Raw genomic sequence first — 19652 nt, forward strand, 5'->3', positions numbered from 1 at the left:
TTTTTTTTTTAAAGTGTGACTGAAACAAAACAAAGCCAAAGGGACGCTGGATCTATCATTGGTTGATTTTCCTCCTCCTTTTTTTTTTTATGACCAAAAACAACCCCCCACCCGAGCAAACAAACACACACAAAAGCAGAAAGAAAGGGTCTTGCTCAGCAGCAGCATGGATGTCTTGGCTAGTTATAGTATATTCCAGGAACTCCAGCTTGTCCACGACACCGGCTACTTCTCAGCTTTGCCATCCTTGGAGGAAAACTGGCAGCAGGTGAATCATTTAAATTACTCCTGTAAATCTCTTAAGCGCAGACAGTCGATGCATTGAGGCTGCATTTCTGACTTTATTTTATTTTTGTTCTTTAATTCAGGGTTGGGTGTTTTTGGTGGTTCTTTTTTTTTTTTTTTTCTTTTTTTCCGCGTGGATAGACCTTTAAATCTCTGTATTTTTTACCGTGACAAACTGAGCAGTCCATTCAAATCTGTCTGCCTTCAGTCCTTTCGAGCACACCCGACAGTACCTGAGATCCGGTGGCATCTTTAGGGTTTCGTTTTTATGATGACTACTATTTCTTTTATTTTTAAGTTTAGATTTTTTTTTTCTTTTGTTTTGTTCTTTTAAACAAGCCTGCTCACTTCTAGTCAGTGCTGACAACTGGCAGCTGGTGGAAATGGAATAGATCATTCTTATTTTCAGGTAATTAGTATATGTCAATAAAAATCGTAGCTTAAGTCGGACGTGGAGGGTGGGCAGGTATGTGGAAGCATTAGCAAAAGCTTTAAGGCTAAGTTCAGTAACTAGGAATGTGACTTATTTTTCTTTTTTTTTTTTCCTTATTTTTTTTCCCCCCCTTTTTTCTTGGAGGATGAGTAGAAACGCACACTTCTTGCTATCTTGAAACAATGACGCCTTAGGCTGGTTCCAGTAAACCAGTATGTTTTGAGGCACTGTAGGGCTAATATGCAGACAGAATAAGGATAAAGATGGAAATCAAGTATTATAAATGCATTAAAATGATGACTGGTAGCATGAATACAAGTAAGACCAAAGGGAAGAGTAGGTTACAGAGAAGAGCTATATAAAATACACAGTTGTGAACTATAAATAGTTATCAGCTGGGATATTGAGGAAAAAGGAAAGACTGCATTTTTTTTTGTATGACCAAACGTTGTGAGGTAGTCCTGTTTCTTGATGTGATTTTCTGGTAGAGGTGATACACCCCGTGAAATTCTGGAAACTGGTGTCTCTTTAAAAGAAAAAAAAACATCTGCTGGTGGGTAGAAATAGTGGAGTGTGGCTGGGATGACATGTGGTGCTATTGCAGCGCACGGACCCGTGGCACTATCAGTGTGAGAATAACGAGCCACTGGATTTCATCTTGCCAGCCTTTACCTGAGTCTTGGTTAGCGTAAGGGTAGCCTGTGTTAAGTCTCCAGTAAGTGACAGTTTTGGGATGTTCATTTCATTTTTCCTTAGAAGTGTGTAGGGGTAGGAATGTGGATGGCAGAGCTGGGGAGTATTCAGGCTGTAGCATTGTCAGCCAGCTGGACCGGGGCTGGATCTTCAAAGGTTTACCATAGTAAAATCATTTTGGCTTCAGCTTTGTATGTGTGTGCACACAAAGCAGAGGTTTATTGTCAGCTACAGGATGAACACATTCAGGGTTTATTTTGCAAAATGACCAAACCAACTTTGCTTTATCCTCCAAGGGGGAGGGGATGCTTTTTTGTTATTAATATTCAGTGCACACATCCATGATGGTCACATCTGCTTTCCTTTTATATTTTTAACATGCTAATTAAACTGAAGAGGTTAATATAATTTAATTTAAAAAAATATTTCATAGTATTGTTGTTGGATCGGTTGCATATTACTAACAGTCCAAACAGTCCAAAGCGACATAGTGTGTTGACATAGCCAGCATGCTTCAGGCAGTGCTGTGAGTGATACTCTGTCTCCTTCTGCCTTCTTTTATGTGTGGAAGAGAAGCAGTTTGTTTTATACAGTAGCATGTACCTACCCAATCCCACTGTTACCATTGCAGAATTTAAAGTCATGCTCCTGGTTAAACCCCACTGACTCTCCACGTATGCTTGAAAAGAGAAGGTGTGAAAATAATTTGCTACGTTCTCCCTTATTTCCTCTCAAATCCTGCAACCAGTGCCCAATGTTTCATAATGTATCCTGTATTTACAGTTTGTTCCCCTGTTGCTGCCTGGACTCTCCTTGCAAACAACAGGCAGCAAAACTGATGTGTCAGTGGTGGGAGCAGCTGTGCAGAGACCATGCTGTTACACAAGCTTGGCAGACCCACTGACACAGAGACCCCATTTTGATTCTTCTAAATCACTTGCAATGTAATCAGGTCTTGGGGATTTACTTATTTTAGGCAAACTGTAGCAACTTTGAGGCAAAGAATGTGTGTGTTTCTAAAGTATCCTTTAAAACTAAAGGCTGTAGTTGAGACTCCAGGGAAGAGAGCTGGCAGGGTAGTGACTGATCCCTATGGGATGTGTCATGAGTGGGAAACAGCAGCTTTAATTTTGAGTAAAAACACTTGAACAAGTCTTGCCTCTGCTCCAAAGATGTTACAGAGGCTCCAGGGCAGTGCTTCTCCCAGCAGCAAAGCAGTGCCCCAGGAGATTACTTCAGTCTCTTAAAAAGGCAGGGGTTGATGGGGAAAATAGATGTGTGGGTTAAGAACAAGCTTCTTTATCGTGTTGTGAGCTCCAGTTTTGTGATCAGCAGCTACTAGTGCTTGATGTGCAGAGGCTAGTCAGTGCCAGGTCCTGCTCTGAGAAACAATGCTTACTGTGATACCGTGGAAGATGCACCTGCCCCACTGAAAATCAGAACATGCCTTGGTGTGAAAGCATTGACACAGTTCTGTCTTCATTTTCTCTTGAGCCTGGAAAACAGTCTGGTAGCTGCTGGCTGAGGAATATACAGCTGGGCCAGTTGCTCGTATTTCGGATTGTGAAACACCCATTACTCACAGAGGGCACTGACAGCACAGGCAGGTTGCTAAATGCTTGCACACAGTCAGCTGATCTCTCATTTTTCCTTCCCACAGCAAGAGGAACGTGAGCAAGTTTGGTATCCGTGCTTTTGACAATTAGTGTTGGAGCTGAACGAGTGCAACCCAGCAATATGTACAAAACAAACAGATTTTGTGTAGGAGCAAATTGTCTCCTTTTGTGTAGGTTTCTGTTTTAAAAGGCAAAAATACAAAGAAACCCTTATTCCACCCTGGACATAGTTTGCATTGTGGAAGTGGAAATATCTGAAGTGGAAGCTGGAAATGAACCTGTGATGTGTTTGATGTTTTTTTAAAACACATGTTGGGAAGGGAGAGCTTGATTTTTAGGCAACAAAAGCTGAGCTCCTCTCTGAGCTTTGGGTGTACTCCTTCAGGCAAAACACTTTTGAGGTCAGGAGGATTTTTCTTGGAGTGGGGACATCAGAATCTAATGAGTAATCAATAGGACAATTTCATCAGGAGAGAGAACTTTGTTTAGCTTTGCCAGCAGTGTTGAGCCTCCGTGGCACTGAGGAGAGATTAAAGGAAGAGGTGGGCTGTGTGCATCGGGAAATGAGTCGTTTGCTCTAAGTCAGCTGGCTGGTACCTCGTGTTTCTGCCTGGTGCTTCATCCTGACTCTGACTGAACCGTCCTAGTTCTCTCTGTCCCTGCGAGCTGACTCTGCAGTTCAGGACCAGGGCGGGGGGAGATTTCAGCACCTGCGTGGCTGCTGTGCTGCTGCAGGAGGACCTCTGGCCACATATGCCACTGCTCTGGGGTGGCTGTCTCATGTGGCATCCCTGAGATTGGAACCAGACTGCTGGGAGAGGCAGCACGAGGCTGAAGAGTGCCTCATTACTCTGCAGAGGAAGGAAGTGGGTAGGAGGCTGTTTTTGAGGGAGATAACTGAGGAGTATAGCCTGTGTAGCTGCACGTGGTTCCACTTTGTGTGCAGAGATGGGGAGAGCAGGGCTGAGAATTTTGAGGGGGTGAACATGGGACTTTACTCTGTTCTTCCTGCTGGGCCTTCACAATGTCATTTAGGGGGTCATTGAAAAATCAGGGTGGAGAAGACATATTTTTTAATCAGAGAAGCCTTTTCCTAGGGGTGACATTTTCAACATTCCTATTGTCCTCCATAGGCCCCTTGGTGGACGCAGAACTCACTGTCTTATTGTGAAGCAAGGGTCTGATCAGGAGATGTTTTGGGGCTGTTTTCATATTCATGGAGAGCACAGGGCAGTCTCTAGCATGGTAGTTCCCGTAATGTCAGAATATGGGAGCACAAAGAGCAGGTGGATGCACAGAGTCATCATGTGTAGTTGTTGCAGCTGCATAAAACTAGCAGGGTTTAGGTGCCAAACCCTCATTTATTCTGGAGGAGATAGCCTTTCCCACATCTGTCAGCAGGCAGCACAGGTCTAATTGGCTGGCAGAAGTGGAAATGGCATTATATTGTTTGCTGATAACCATTGGCTGATAACATTTCCTTTTGCCTTGACTGACCCAGCTGCTCTCAGCTGCAGCAAACAATGATCCTTTCAAGAAAGATGCACATTTCCTGTAAAGCATAGGATGGAGGAAGCCTTTGTATTTCTGTTGATCCTTTCATATAGCCTTCTTTGCCTGTTTTTAATCAATTCTTCAGGCCTCAGTTTCCCTCTTTCTGAAGTGACTGACAACAGCAATGTTAAGGCCTAATGGTTTTTGTGGAGCTCTGAAGGCTGAGTATTGACTCATTCTGGAAGGGGGCTTTGAGATCCCTGTGCTGTGTGAGAGCATAGTATCCCAAGGTGACTAATCTAGCAGAATTTTTATATCTTAATGCTGACTTTTGCTTGGCAGATGGGGTCATTTTCAGGCCTATAGGAAAAATTTCCACTCCTACTGGAAAGGAATAAATCACACTGAAGAACATTCCTGCCTCCCCATCGTCTCCATTGTTCTAGTTTAATGGCATAGTTGGCCACTACATAAACTAAACCATCTCTTTTAATATTGCTATTTCATCTTGGTTCCAGTCACAGTGTAACACATTTCTTAAGTGCTTATAGTACATCATTCCTCTTGAGAATAACTTTCAGAAATGGTTGACTTCCAAGAACAGCCACATGTGTAATGCAGTGTATTTCAGACTCTGAATGCCACTCCATTTATACCTGCAGTCCCTCTGCTTGCTCTGTGTGCTGAAAGCATGCTCCTGTCACCTTACAGAAAAAAATGGACAAAGAGAGGAAAGATAAACTTGAAACTGCTGTTTCTATTGTTATATGATTTCTTAATTATAGAATCGATTGTTAAAAGTGATTATTTCTTGGCATTCTGAAAGCACAGAGTCTCACAATCCATGTTATAGATCTTAAAATAGCAGATTATGTGAATGACTTGTATCAAGTGATTTTGAAATGGGGTAAATACCTTTAAGCAATGCACAATCATAATGTGGGTACTCAGCTGGAAAATATTTTCTCTTACTTGCTTGGGATGCTTAAGTCTACCCTCCCCCAAGCCGGTACATTCCTGTATGTCCTACTGAATAGGCAGTGCATAAATTAGAGTAGGCTACATGAAAATCATGATACATAGCCAGTCTGCAGTGTGATAATTCCATGTTGAAATGGCAGGTTTTCAGTTCCAGATAGTAATTTCATACTTAAGCTCTCCAGGGTTGAGGCAAATGGTATCTTCTGGATATTGTTGGGGAATTTTTTGAGGCTTTGTCAAATGATTCTTCACTGGGAAACATCCAGTGTGTTGTTTCTCCATTCTGAGTTAGGAAACATTATAGGGAAGCAAGAAGGAAGCTGGCTGCTTCTCTTTGCTTGTAGCTGCATGCGAACGACCTTGATTGCAGCTGTCCTAATGAAGCAAAGGGATTTTGCTCACTGACTGAGCAATACTGCTGTTTAGTACATTAAGCAATGGGTTAATAGTGGGTTGATCTCCTATCAAGTTTGTCACATTCTGCAAAGGGGAAGAAAAATCGTAGACTTCTGATCATCATGCTCAAAACCTCAGTAAAAGTTACGCCCAGGCATTGCAATTGATGGTGGTTTTCTTTTTTGATGCTAAACCTGAATTTTTTGAGAATTAATAAAGGTGTTTTCAAGAGTAGTGCTGAGTTCCTGTTTCTGCTTCCCTGGACTCTCAAGTGCCTGCTGTCCATTTCCTACATCTACAATGGCCCCACCACTTCCAAACTCCTGGCAGCTCCAGGAGCTGGGAGTGCCATTTTTGTGATGTCTTTTAGACTGACGTTGCAGGAATCACTCACCTGAATTACTGAATTTCTTCTCCCCACATGTCCTTTTTGTACTATGGGTGCTTTTGCATTGGTCAAAATTAGCGTGGATTCATTTGAACTACAGAGTTCAGCAGATTCTGTAGCAAGCAAACAAAACAAACCTGCCAGGAAAAGAGCCTCCTCCAAACATTGCCATTGTGAGTTAAAAAATCGTGCCTGGTTCCCAAGACACTGAGATTGTTTTTAAAGTCACAGACCTTTTATTTTTAATTTGATATTCTTTTATACTTTCTCTGCTTTTGAGCCACTTAAGATTTGTTTTGTTGTCTTTTATTATCAAAAGAACCCCAAACAATCTCAGATTTCTAATTCTTACTTGATTCCAGCAGCATTAAGAAAATGGAAGTACTGTGGCATTTATAGGTGTGTACATCAGAAGAAGCTCATGTATTGCTTTGGTCATCAGGCTGTGTTTACCATTCCTGTTCTGGCAGCAGCTGGTGAGGAAGACTGCTTCGCTGCGCAGGTTGTTAGGCTGCCTGTGAGAGTAAGCTGCCTGTGAGTTCATGTTTCAGCCTTTATGCTCAAAGATAGTTAGACATCTTGGATTTAATCAGGACAAACCTCTGCTTTTCAGTTCTTCAGTTACAAGATGCGTTGGCAGCTCTTGTGTTCTGATATGCTACTGTGGGGATTCCTGTTCTGGGTTTGTGGTGCTTGGGCACGGTGGTTGGGGCAGGGGAGGGTTGTGTGAGGCCGTGGGAATGTGGGCAGCCAGCCCCTCTGCAGCTGTGGGCCCAGATCCTGCCACACCAGCCACCAGATAAGTCCTTGGCAGGGTGTGGTGTTGCCTCTATGAAAAAAATCCAAAGAAGATTCTGAAAGGTAAGCTTAAATACCCCTTCCCAGAGGTCTGGGTTGTCTTTGTGATAACCTGTGCGGGGCACTGATTTGACCCTTCTGAAGTTTCTAAAAGGGGTTGGAGGAGGAGTTGAGTGTAGGAAGGGGTTGGGCAGAAGGCACTTAATTTTTTTTTTCTTTTAAAGGTTTAATATATCAACTCTGATTTATTAAGCTGCTCTGATGCTATTAATCCTTTTGAAGCAGGTACCTGTCCACTCCCTGTTCTTGCATGATCCTTTCCAATCCAAAGCATTTCCACTCAGTGCAACTGTATTCATTACATGTATTACTTTCTGGAGAACTGTTAGGAGTTGTGTAGTACATACAGCACACAGCAAAGAGTTCGAGTCATTTACATAGAGACATTCATGTCATTTATGCTTGCTGAAGGCCCACCAACCATACTTATTTGTTAGAGTAGTTTTGAACATGATGCTTACAGGCTATGTGTCACATCTCCTAATCCTCTTGTTATTTCCCAGTATTGTGGACCTGAGTGCAAAGCTGGAGTTTATATCATATATGGGGTCAACAGCTCCTACTCTGCAAGGGATAGAGAAGTAGACAGTGATACAGGCAAGCTTGGGAGACAGCGTGATTTATGGGAAAAGATGCGAAGGAGAAGGACACTGGCTTGTGAGAGGCTCTTCTGAGACATTCCAATTAGAATCTTGATTTATAAATCCTGCCCTTTAAACCTGTAGCCTCAGAAGGTCAATTTTAAAGGGATGCTGACATAGGGTTGATGTTTGACCATAAATGACCTTTGTAAGGTAGCATATTCTGAAAGAAACTGCAATCAATGGAAGTATCTCCACCTAGATAATCCAAAAAGCCTTGGAAACAGGGTTTGTGGTTTTTGGACAGGATCATCTGGCCCACCTTCTGCCTTTGCAGCTCTGTCACTGCAGCATTCTTCTGGTATAACTAAAGTGACTGGGAATCACAGTGAAAATAAGTGTTTATTTAGACTGTGCAGTGAGGAAAAAGGCATGTGTCAGGACAAGTAAATTAGATTAAAAAAATGCTTTCACTACTACTAGGTGTTAGGCATTTGGTTTTAATCCTGCCTCTCGAGTGGCCAAAGTCCACTTCGATGCATAAGGAAAGTTCTTGGGTTTTGAACATTTGCGATTTCTGCTGACTTGCCTTCAGCCCAGGAGGGAAATCAGCATTGTGCTGAATTGCTTTGTGCTAGTGGGGGTGAAGTACGGACTGCCTTTAATCGCCTGCCTTTGTTTTCCACCAAGGCTGTTTTTTGAAGGAAAACAAAAGTTCTAGTGATCAAAGGCCACGGTGAAAATTGTGCACTGGGTGGCAGAGTAGAAGGGGCATGAGAGGTACTCCTGTCTGCTTGCTTTTTACACCCAAAATGCGCATCACAGCACTTAGGTGTGAGTCCCAGAATTGAGTCACACCGTTGCTTGATTCAAGCCCTTACACATTACATCTTGGATGTGTGACATTTCAGTGGATAACATATTGACTCAGAAATTAATATATATTCCAATAAAAGACTGGGCAAGAGTGTATTTCTTTCCTGAGAATGTTTGGTAGAAATCTTTCAGTGAGTTGTACTTCCTAGAATTTCCTGAGGGCCTGGCACTTTTCAGTGTGAGAGATTTAGTTTGGCTGACATCTTCTACTTTGTTGTCAATTTTAGCTTTTCATTTCAGGTCTTGCGCCCCTAAAAGTTGATTAATTTTTCCCAGCTATTAGCAATTTGGCAAGTCAAAGGTATCCAGACTTCATCCTGTGACTGTTGCACCTTTGGAGAAAGGCATCCACAATACCGTGTGATGCCGCGAGCAGTTTCTGGATACTTCAGGACTCTTACCTAGATGCTTGCTCTCCCTTTCTCAGAGAAGGGCCTGGCAAGGCCTGTTGATACACAAGATGAACAAAAGCAGTGCAGTCCCATGTGTTCCTTGTCTCCTTGCAGCTGTTGGTGTCTCCTCCTTTGCTCAGCTGCTGCTGGTGGGATGCTCTGCTGGTTTGGAGTCGGTGCACTTGCCCTGCCTTGGCACCTCTGGCTTACTGCTGGATTCTGGATCTGAGGTGCCCCCCATCCCTGGGTGCAGGGTGGGCTGAGTAGCTCAGGGACTTTGTTCTTTTCCTGTGGCTGTGCAGTGGTTTGAAGTGTGCCAGCCCTGCAGAGCTTGCTACCTGCTTCAAGCTGGTGAAAAGTACTAAATAATTTTTGTTGGGGTTTTGGTTTTTTTTTTTTCCTTTCTTTTTGCCTTCCCTGTCAGCCTGGAAAATTTGTGCTGCTCTGAAGAAAGCAGTCTGCTCATCTGCAACCTACTACAGCTGCTGTGTGAGTAATTAAGTATGGAAAGGAGGAAGGCAGAGGGAAGAAGAAAGATGGGATCTAGTGTTTCATATGGAAAGCATCAGGCCAGAAGTGTCTTTGTTTCTGACACGTGGACGGTGGAGAGGCTGTATTTGCTGCACAATGGAAAATCCGTGCCAGTGGAAAAAGCCTCCCTCATTAGTGTCTAGATCAGATGGGGATGGACTTCAGAGTCTCTTGTTTTTATTTTTAAATTTGTCTGCATTTTAAGGGAATAAGGGAGAAGCAAAGAGCACTGGACTGATATGAGAATACAGCCACCTTGGGTGAAATAGCTCTTTTCTGGCTCCTCCTGATGTTGCTGTCCTAGATAATTCTAGTGGTATCACAGTCCTCCCCCAGTTGTTCATAAGCTATGCCAGCACCTCAGAGTGGTTGTGATCATCTGAAGGTTGCTGTACCTCAGATTCTTACCAAGGTACGTGTTTCTTCTATTTGTTTTTGGGTTTTGATCTCTCAGGGTAGTGTTGAATTATGTTAGGCTTTCCTGCACAATTGAGGAAACTTAGAGCTTGGCTTTGGTGCTGAGAAAGGTGGTTCTGATGTAAGCAGAAGTCTCTGAGAGTTGGGGTTCTAAGAAACCTGTGAAAGAGTGGCGGGGCTGGGGGGGTGGTTTAAGTCAAATATGGAGAGTAAGGCATGTTTCTGTCTGGTCAGACCAGAGGAAGAAAGCACTTAGAGTTTTGGAGGTCTCCAGTATCTTGGAGGGCAAGGCAGACTGCTTTAAGTGATGCAACTCAGTGAAAGAGCTTGTAAGGTGCATTTCTTTCTGGGTTGAGAATTTCAGGATGCCACCTGGAGTAGTTTCCTACTTTCTACTGCAGGGAAACACTGTAGACTTCTCTTACTAGTACTTCTCTTACCTCTACTGTGTTTTGAAAGTGCAAAGAAAGATTCTTGTAGGCAATCTTTGAAAACAGAAAAACTTGGTTGCACATGAGGAGCTTTTCTAGAAGGAACAAATCACTTAAGGTCAGGGGGAACTTTGGTGCTTGTTACATTGATTACAGGTTGAAACCTTCCAGACACAGGCTAAAACACTTGTCTCCAGTGCCTTATGGATGAAGCTGTGTGCTTGAATAAAGTCCCCTCAGAATCTGGGGTGATTTGGGGGTTTAAAAGGTGATAGGAGGACCTTGGCACCACACTGTACTTCTGAGTTGGCTGCAAAGCTCATGCTTTCTTTCCAAGCAGCCTTGATTTTCTGTTCACTCAAGACAGCTTTCTGTTTTCTGGGAGTGATTCCTTTATTAGTCTTTCTTGGACGCTGGTAAATAAGTTTCAGGGTGCCCAGTTTAAACGCTTTTTACTGAGTATACCAAACTTGTCTTGGGCTGAATTCTTGGGGTTTGTTTAAAATGTGAATAAACCCCAGTAGTGTGATTCCAGTGAGGAGTTACTTTCTGGTGTGAGAGACTTGTAGACAGGTGACTGTCTGGTTGACTTCCTAGCATTGTTTCTGAGTACTGAGAATGCCAGTAGGTGCACAGAGCTCTACAAAGGCTGCACTGAGGTTTCTTTTTCTCACGTGAGAAGTGCATTTCTTATAAGAATACATTTGAGGGAGAGCAAGGGAAGCAAGACGTGGGGGGTTTCTTACTCCCAAATACCTCTGGTGTATGTGATTCCAAGTCCTGAGTGCCCTAGCTGCACGCTGAGTGGATGCTCTAGGTTGAAGGCTTCTTATCACTGGGACTGTCTCATGAGAATTATGAGAGCTATGCCATATACAATTCAGTCAGTTTTGTTTGAGCAAGCTGTATCTCTGGTCAGGTGATGTTCCAATATGGTATAAGGTGGGAATTTCTGTCTCATTTCCATTTCTTTAAGTAGAAAAGGTCAAGGAGACTTTTGGCATTCAGTTCTGAATGGTTTTTCTCTTTGTAAATGGAAAGAATAGTATCCACATCACATTGGGGATTTCAGATCAGTCAGTGAGTGCAGATCTGCCAAAGTTACAGTGAATTTATGCTGGCCCAGTGTCCACAAAGTCACTCAACACCTTTCAGGAGAATAGTCTATACAAATCCCAGATCTTGTCAGGATGTGGACTAAATATCAGGATGTGAGCAGAAAACAGCACACCCATGTTAATGATTCGATTAAAACAATCTTGTTGCTCTATAGCTCTCATAAAATGTATTTTCACTGGTGTTGGGGAGGAGATATTCTCAAGTGCTGTAAAGCGAGAGTACATTTTTAAAAATGTTGCACAACAGGCCACTGAGTTGTGCTGTAGCTATATTGACTTACTCTGTTTTATAGTGAGCATGGCCTTAGGCATCCTATAAATACCATTTCTCCCTCGACCTTCAGCTAATAAATAATGGAAACTGTACAGAAAGAAATTTTCTTTCCATGAAGGAATGAGAGGTCCTGAGCTGCCCTCTATAAAACTGAGGGTGAAGCATGATTTGTTTTCACTGGTTTTATAAATGAAGAAAATGTGGGTGTGGGAAGGAGCTAGAAGATGTTTCTAAGAGCTAAATGTGGCCTCCCCAACAGTGCAAGGTAGGATAATGTCTGGTGTAGGCACAGCTTCCCCCAGGACAGTCATACCCATCTGTGAAATGATGACAGGTGAGAGAGGTCTCTTGAAAGTCTCAATGCATGGATAGAAGCGAGGTTCCCATTCTGATTTACCCTCAGACTTTCATACCTAACAGCGGAAACCAACCTGAAAGCGGTAATAAATGGGTGTTCAAGGGAGCTTTTTGTGCACTTCAGTGAACCATGTCATCCAGAGGTGAGACTAAATTATCAGAGTGGCCTTTTTTGACATTAAGATCCACTTCTGTACACAAGTCCTCTTTGAGGCCTTTTTGCTCTGTTTTACTGATGTTGAAATACTGTAGTATAAACGCGAGTCATGAAGGGTCCCTCCTTGTGCACATATGGATGGCCACACAGATTTCATTTTGAGAATCTGTCACATGTATATTGTGTGTCAGGTTGGAAATGCATCTCAGAGGAAAGACCAGGTTCATGGAAGTGGGTTCTTCCTCCTCCTCTGGCTGGAATGCAATGTGAGTCTGTGTTGTGTTGTGTTATGTTATGTCATGGGAGAAAAGGACACATTTGCACTGCAGCTTGGTCTCTAAGGTTAGGGAAGGGTCAGAGAAGACCTTGTGTTCAGCAAGTGGGTTTTAATAGCTAATGTTGAAGGTAAATGAGGTTCAAGAGCAGGGTGCACATGATGAAAAACATTTTTGGTCTCTGTTTTCATCCAGCAGCAATAAACTGCATATAAGCAGATTTGGCCCAGAAACAAGCAAACAAATTCTGGAAATTGGCACTGTTAGATAATGAAATTCTGCCCAGGTGCCATTTCTTAATGTGTGCCTCAGTGGTGCTTTCCAGTGTCCTTTGAAATCCACCTGGTGTGAAGCCTTGTATTCCTTGGGAGCCTGTGCTAAAACCTAATTTAGGGGAGGAATATTTAACAGACTTGTCTTTTGCTGCCCAAGTCTTCTCCCTCCCATATTCTCTCTATTCTCCATGAGCAAGTTCGTTGCTCTGTTTGGATTCACTGTGTTCGTAGTTGCAGAAAGCTGTGATGCTTTACCCCACCTTCATCTATATTACCTATTTCATGGATTTTTTAATCTAAATGTGAAATGAGACCCCTGCTCATTGACTGGAGATTACAACTCTGACTGCAGAACAGATGCGATAAATAGTAATAAAGGTGCATGTCCCTTTGAGTTTTGTCATACTTTCCATATCTCTGTTCCCTCCAGTTTTCCTGTGTATCAGATGCTTAGAATGTGTCCTCGAAGCTATATTGGCCTTCTCTGTGTCTTATCTGTTCTAGAACTCTTGTCAGCCTTACTGGATCTCTGCTTTGTGTTAGGTGTACATGTTGTGTTGCTGTTTCTTCCATAAATGCATTAATTTGTGTTTTTCCAAATTCAGTCTCAAGGATTTATTTCCTGCCACTATGTGGTTTTCTTTATAAACTGCCTCTTTCTGCTGGCATCACAGAAAAATGTAGTATTTCCTCCTTAAGCTCTTTTCCCTGCTTTTCTTCACAATCAGAGCTTTTTATGAGTTTCCTTAGTTTTCCAATTTGTTTTTATTAAGCATGTTTTTATAACAAGGGCTGAGATCCATCAGAGTAAAGGGAAACAAAAAAAAATGATGCCAAATTTGTGTTTGTTTGTTTAATGAAACAGACATTAAATAGGATGAAGTCAAATTGGTGTTGATGACTTGATGGTAGCTGGTTCTAAGTGCTGGCTTTTTACAGTGAGTCATGAAAGATCTCAGCATTTCAAAGAGCCTAAAAGCACAAATATAGCTGTGGGGTGGTATTAGTATTGGGAGAAGTTGTCAGGGCTGCTGTGCATTGCTGACCATGTTTTGGGAAAAAGTATCTGTATGCTGGTTAGTTAGTTAAACACCACTGGCTTTGTGGTTGATGAATGTGAAACAGTATTTAACCTGGACCACAGTTAAAGAGTAAAGGCCCCTTAAATTTGGGTGCCCACCCAGTACACCTCTACCCTTCTCTTCACAGAATCACAGACTGGGTAACATTGGAAGGGCCCACAGTCTGTCATCTGGTTTAATCCAGGGTCATTCTGGATCACATAGCACAGGATTCTGTCCACGTGGTTCTTGAATATCTCCAGTGAGGGAGACTCCACAACTTTGAGCTCCCTCAGCCTTTCCTGATAATAGAGATGTTCCAGCTGCTTAATCATCTTTGTTGTGATCCTCTGGACTCGCTCCAGGAGCTCCATGTCTCTGCTGAGCTGAGGAGCCCAGACCTGGACACAGGACTCCAGATGTGCCTCACCAGGGCTGAGCAGAGGAGTAGGATCACCTCCCTCGACCTGCTGACAATGCTTTTCCTAACACACCCCAGGATCCCATCGGCCTTCTTGGCCACAGGGGCTCACTGATGGCTCAGGAACAGCTTAATGTCCACCAGGATCCCCAGGTCCTTTTCCACAGAGCTGCTCCAGCAGGCAATCCCCAGCCTGTGCTGGTGCCTGGGGCTGTTTCTCCCCAGGTGAAGTTCTTCTTAAGTTCAGGACCCTGCATTTGCCTTTGTTGAACTTCTGATTGTTCTTTGCTGCCCACCTCTCCAGCCTGTGAGGTCCTTTCAAGGGCTGCACAGCTCTTCAGAAAGGGAGTTGCTCCAATATGGACAGGAAGCAGCCTGCCTGAAATGCTGTGTGGTCAGTAATGGGGTCCCTCTGTTGTCCCTCTGGAGGCTCCTCCCACTCTGCCACTATCCACTGTAGTGGCCTTGAGCAGTGTGGCTCCATGCACTGTAAAAGAGGATTTGCCAAAGCCCCTCACGTAAGGCAGAGGAGCCTGTCTGAGCCAGGGGAGGGATAGAAAGGTGACACACAAACCTCAGATGCACTAGGCTGTGAGATGCTCTCCATTTGCAGGCTGGGACACCCTGGACTCTGGGCCTTCCTGCTGTGTTTGTCCATGAACTGTGCTGCTTAACCATCTCTGCTCCTTTGAGTCTGCCTGAGCTGCTTGCATGACAAAGAAATATTTTCCTGGTGTTTCAGAAGATGGGTGATTCCCTTTCCTTCCTGTGCGGAGGGAAGCTGCTGGCTCCATTCAGGGTCTGCTGGGGTTATAACAAAACAGTGGGGCCTCATCAAATAGCAGTGCGGCACACAGCTGGCTGCAGGCAGTGGGGCTCTCTGGGTTCTTGCTTCATTCTGCTTCTGTGAAAACTTCTCTCAGAAACTGTAATCTACCTTCCTCCTGTTCAAAAAGCTCTTAAACTGGATATCTGTGAAAGATTTTTGTGTGGAACATGAGGACTGTGAAAAAACAGGTCCTAAACCAAGAGCCAACCATTGCTAATGATTCTGCGGACCAGCATGTAAAAAGCCAAATGTTTTAACAGAAATTGAGGAGTGAAAACAAAGGACTGCTACAATGAGACATCACATGGTATCATCCTTATGACTTGATCATGTGATTGCACTGTCTACATCCTGGGTGTATTTTTTCATCTAATGACTTCCCTGAAAGAGTTGAATATGCAGAAAATTCACTGTTCTCCCTGATGCTAATCAGAACAAAAGTTAAAGTTCAGAAATAAAATGTGAATGACAAAATTGTGGGAAAGCAGTTCTCTCTGCCTAACTCTTACTTCAGTACCAGAACTGTGCTGGCAAGTTTGAGCAGTCTGTAGCAGCAAAAATCCTTAGCAGTACCCCAATAAGTCAGAGAACCTGACACCTAGTCTTGGAAGCAAAACTTGCAAGTTGCCTTTTTGAAGATCAAATTTTCTAAGATCAACGACAGAGCTGTTTCAGCAGAGAAAAATACATGCCCTTTCATCCAAGATATGGAGGTTTAGAGCATTCAGATATCTGTTTGATTTGATGGCTGGGCTTTGAACAGATAGGATGCTTCACAGTCATTGTCCTCAGAAAGCAGAGAATCTGTAGCATGCCGATTTTATAGGCTGGGAAACTGGGACACCCAAGCTCTCAGTTGCTGGAGAGAGGAAGTCAAGAGCAGAGCTTGAAAACGATACCAGCTCCCTGATCTCCATTTTAATTAAATTATTTCTGTAATTGTCTTCCCTGGCAGTTTGACTGGTGGAATGTGGTCTAGCAGAGGAATTTTTGGCTGCAAAGTTTACAGGAGTATTTTTCTGGGCCAGATCGTTGCTCAATGTAAATTAAGATGACTCCACTAGCTACGATTATGGCCCCAGCTATTTACTCTTCCTTCTGAGAATCTGGCCCTGCTGTGCAGACAGTGGGCAATGTCATATAATTTGTTCTTTTTAATTTTAGTCTGTCTAGACACTTCTGCAGCACCCCTTTCTGGAAGAACTTTGTGCCAGCAGCTCTGAAGCAGCACCACACTTCTCTGGTGAGAAAAGCTTACCAGACACAATGTGGAGGTGGGCTGGTGTGCTCAAACTCAGCATTTTTAACCTTCTTGGTATATGGTTTGGACTTGATGGTCTCAGTGTTTTTTGGTGGAGAGGTGGCAGAGGGAAAGAATAGCAGGTTTTCTTCCCAGTGAAGAGGGAGTGAGTCTGTCACTTTCTGGTTTTGATGATGTGTTGTCCCATATGAGTGCTGGAGAAATGTGGCTGGTGCAGATGCACCATTTCTGTGGTAGGGTTTTTTTTTCCGGCAGTGGGTGAGACCTGTCTCACCTTTTTGTAGGTAAGAAGGTCTTTCTTGTGGTTTTAAGGGCTATTTACCGATATTTTGTTTATTATTAGTCAGTTCTTCCTCCCATGCCATTACTAACACTTAGTCTTTAGCTTCTCTGATATATTTTCTCCCAGTCTGAGTTACCTAGCATATAAGGGTGATACCTCTCTAGCTTTCTGCAAATTTGTCACCAGGCACACACAGGGCCTAGTTTTTACAAAATTCTCAGATTTGTTGGCTGTGGTTAAGCAGGTGATAGGCTGGACTGTTTTTCTTCACCTTCCAATTCTCTTGCCATTCCCGAATTACCAGGCCTGTCTGTAAATGTGTTTGTCAAGAGCCAAACACAGGCCATGATTCTGGCTGGGGCACAGGAGCAGCAGCAAGATATATGTATGTATCTATATAGAGAGATATGCCTTTTTGTTACTAATATTCCTGTTTGAATCCAAATGCGCTTAATTGCTAATTCTCATAATAATTTTGAAAAAATTGCTAACCATTAAGTCCTGCCTTCTGTTGTTAACCACCTACATTTGTGTCTATACCCAGCCCCCACAATGGAGGGTATTCATGGCTGCAGAAACAAAAGCCTGAAGATAGAGATCCTAAGTTGTTAAAAACAAAATTTTATTTTTAAGAAAACCATAAAGCACGTACTATTTCTAGGATTCCACCCGAGCTTGATCAATACTAGTGAAGCAGAAAAGCTAAAAAAGCAGCTCCCAAAAAAGCAGCTTCCATGAAAATGGGTAAGAGATTCTTTGTGCAGGCTTAATGATTTTGAGAGACGTTTCCCCTGTGAATTGTTGTAGGAGTTTTCACCCCTTCCCCCACTCTCAGCAGAGGCAAGAACATATGACTATCCTCATGTAAGGCAGTGCAGTGTTAATAATGCTGCTGTATTGATCAAATTGGGCTGCTTTCTCACCAGGGACATCTCGGAAGATTTATTCTGACTCCTAAGGCTGTGCCTCCTAAAGTGCGTTTTCCAAGCCTTTCACTAGGCAAAGGGTGTGCTGTGCTTGTTGTCTAAGCCTGCAGGAGCAACATTTTCAAAAGATTTCATGATGTCCCGTCATCCACTGCCTCTATCACTGCTTCTCACAGGGCTCCCACCTCACTCCCACTCACAGCTGGATGTGGCTCAAGTTCAAAATTGCATTATGGCAAGATCCAGTTGTTTGCCCTTGGAGAGCACCTGGAGGAGCAGCCACTGGTTGCTGGAATGTGGATAAACACGGGAACAGGAGAGGCTTCCTCCTTGCTTAGAAAGTGAGAAAAACCTCAGGAAGAAATAAGCACAGAAGGGAAAACATGTGCAGGATGGTTTTATTTCTCCTCCTGTGCCCTCAGCTGATAGTCATGACCTTGTTAAAAAGATCAGACTGCTTCAGAGACTGCACGTGGTCATTTTTAAATGTAGGGAGAAACCAAATGTGGCTTTTATTTTTCCATCTGATAAATTGCCAATTGCAGGTTTTACTTACAGAACACTCTGAGTAGTCTGAGAACACTATCACCTTGATATTATATTTATGAGTAAAAATGGTATGAGGCATAGAAAGCTCTTAGCTCACATGTAAAGAGGACTTTTAATGCAGTTTTTGCTTCCAGGAATGCATCATTACTTGCGGCAGAGAAGGGACACATTAGCAAGCTTGACAGGAGGACTAAAATGCCTAGGGGTACTCGGGGGCTTGGAGGAGCAATTTGATATCACGCTTCTTTGACAGGTGTCAGGAGCGTGGTGCTGGGTAGTGATGGGACATCTGCAGAGCAGGGAAGGGTTAGAGACACTTGAAACAGAGGAAATCCCTTGAAGCTTGCTGTATTGATGGTCAGAGCACCTTGGAGGTGCTCTGAATAGAGCCCACATGTTCAGAATCGCTGCGAGGTATCCTGCTGGGGCTCAAGAGTGACAACCAGGTCACAAGTCATGCCTGGAAAATTATCCTGGATGCACAGGCTGCCAGTAGTGCTGACTATAGCTAAAGAAACACAGTTTGAGTGTGTTAGGGTCCCTCTCTGAGTCACAGTTCCTGAACTGCAGGATCTGAAGCAGATCCATCCAGGAGCCTAGGCCACCACAAGGCATTAGGGCTTTCCCCTGAGCTGATGCCGTGCAGCTGCTTGGGAGGTGCAACTGCTTGGGAAGCTAAGCACTTGGGAAGCAGAGCTGGCTGGAGGTGAAGCAGCAGAGTACTCACAGGAATGTCCTTGCGAAGCAAAGACTCAGCCTGTGGCTGCCATAAAGGCTACCTTTGTATGTTTATAACCAAAATAAAATTGCAATTCCTGAAAGCTGTAATTTGTACTTGGAGGAACATAATGTTTATGTTTGCAGTTGCAGGGATTGTACCAAAGCATGGTGATAGAGGTCTGCAGTGTTTGGGATGACAAGAGCTGGCTGCAGACTCCACCTTTGAGGGCTACTAAAAACCAGCTTTAGTTAAACAGTGTTAACGATAAACAAAATGCCAGGAAGAATTGGCTGTACCATGAGAGGACCCCTGTCCTGTAGCTGGAGAGGCTGTCCTTCCTTAGTTCCCACCCATCCCCTTCCTGCAAGCCATGCCAAGGAATCTGGCCGTAGTCTTCCAAGCCATGACATTGGAGACTTCCATCACATCTCAGAAAGACAATAGAGGGAAGGAGTGATATAAAGCCAACCCATAAAGTCAGGCTTATCTTGGGAGATGCTGTATGGACTTCAGTAGACTGGAAAAGGGAAACTGGGGAAAATAGGATACTTAAGGTAAACTAGCTACATTTTTTAAATATCTGAGTTGGAAATATGCCAAATAACATGTCCACTGCTGGGCTTATAATGACTACAATATGTTTCCTCTTTTCTTTGTTGCTAAGTGGGTTTTGTTTTCTTTTTGGAGCATGGTGGGGGACTGCAGTTCTCTGCAATGCATTTTCAGTACTGAGATGGAGCTTTTTGTTGTGGCTTAGTGGGTAATGCTGTAGT

At 43.4% G+C, this 19652-nt stretch overlaps 1 protein-coding gene across 4 annotated transcripts in view; it reads left to right on the plus strand.

The window, feature by feature from the left end:
* Nucleotides 1-6: 6 nt before the first annotated feature.
* KLF7 (Kruppel like factor 7) overlaps nucleotides 7-19652 on the plus strand; it is a 66298-nt gene continuing 46652 nt past the window's right edge. For all 4 annotated transcript variants that reach the window (XR_002001982.2, XR_002001983.1, XM_019007553.1 and 1 more), the window contains exon 1: nucleotides 7-268. Coding sequence is in view for 2 of the 4 variants with exons in the window: in XM_019007553.1 (XP_018863098.1) it covers nucleotides 167-268 (102 nt within the window). In the remaining 2 variants the exon portion in view is untranslated. The remainder of the gene's footprint in view (nucleotides 269-19652) is intronic.

This window comes from Parus major, chromosome 7, assembly GCF_001522545.3.
Source record: "Parus major isolate Abel chromosome 7, Parus_major1.1, whole genome shotgun sequence".
Lineage (NCBI taxonomy): Eukaryota > Metazoa > Chordata > Aves > Passeriformes > Paridae > Parus > Parus major.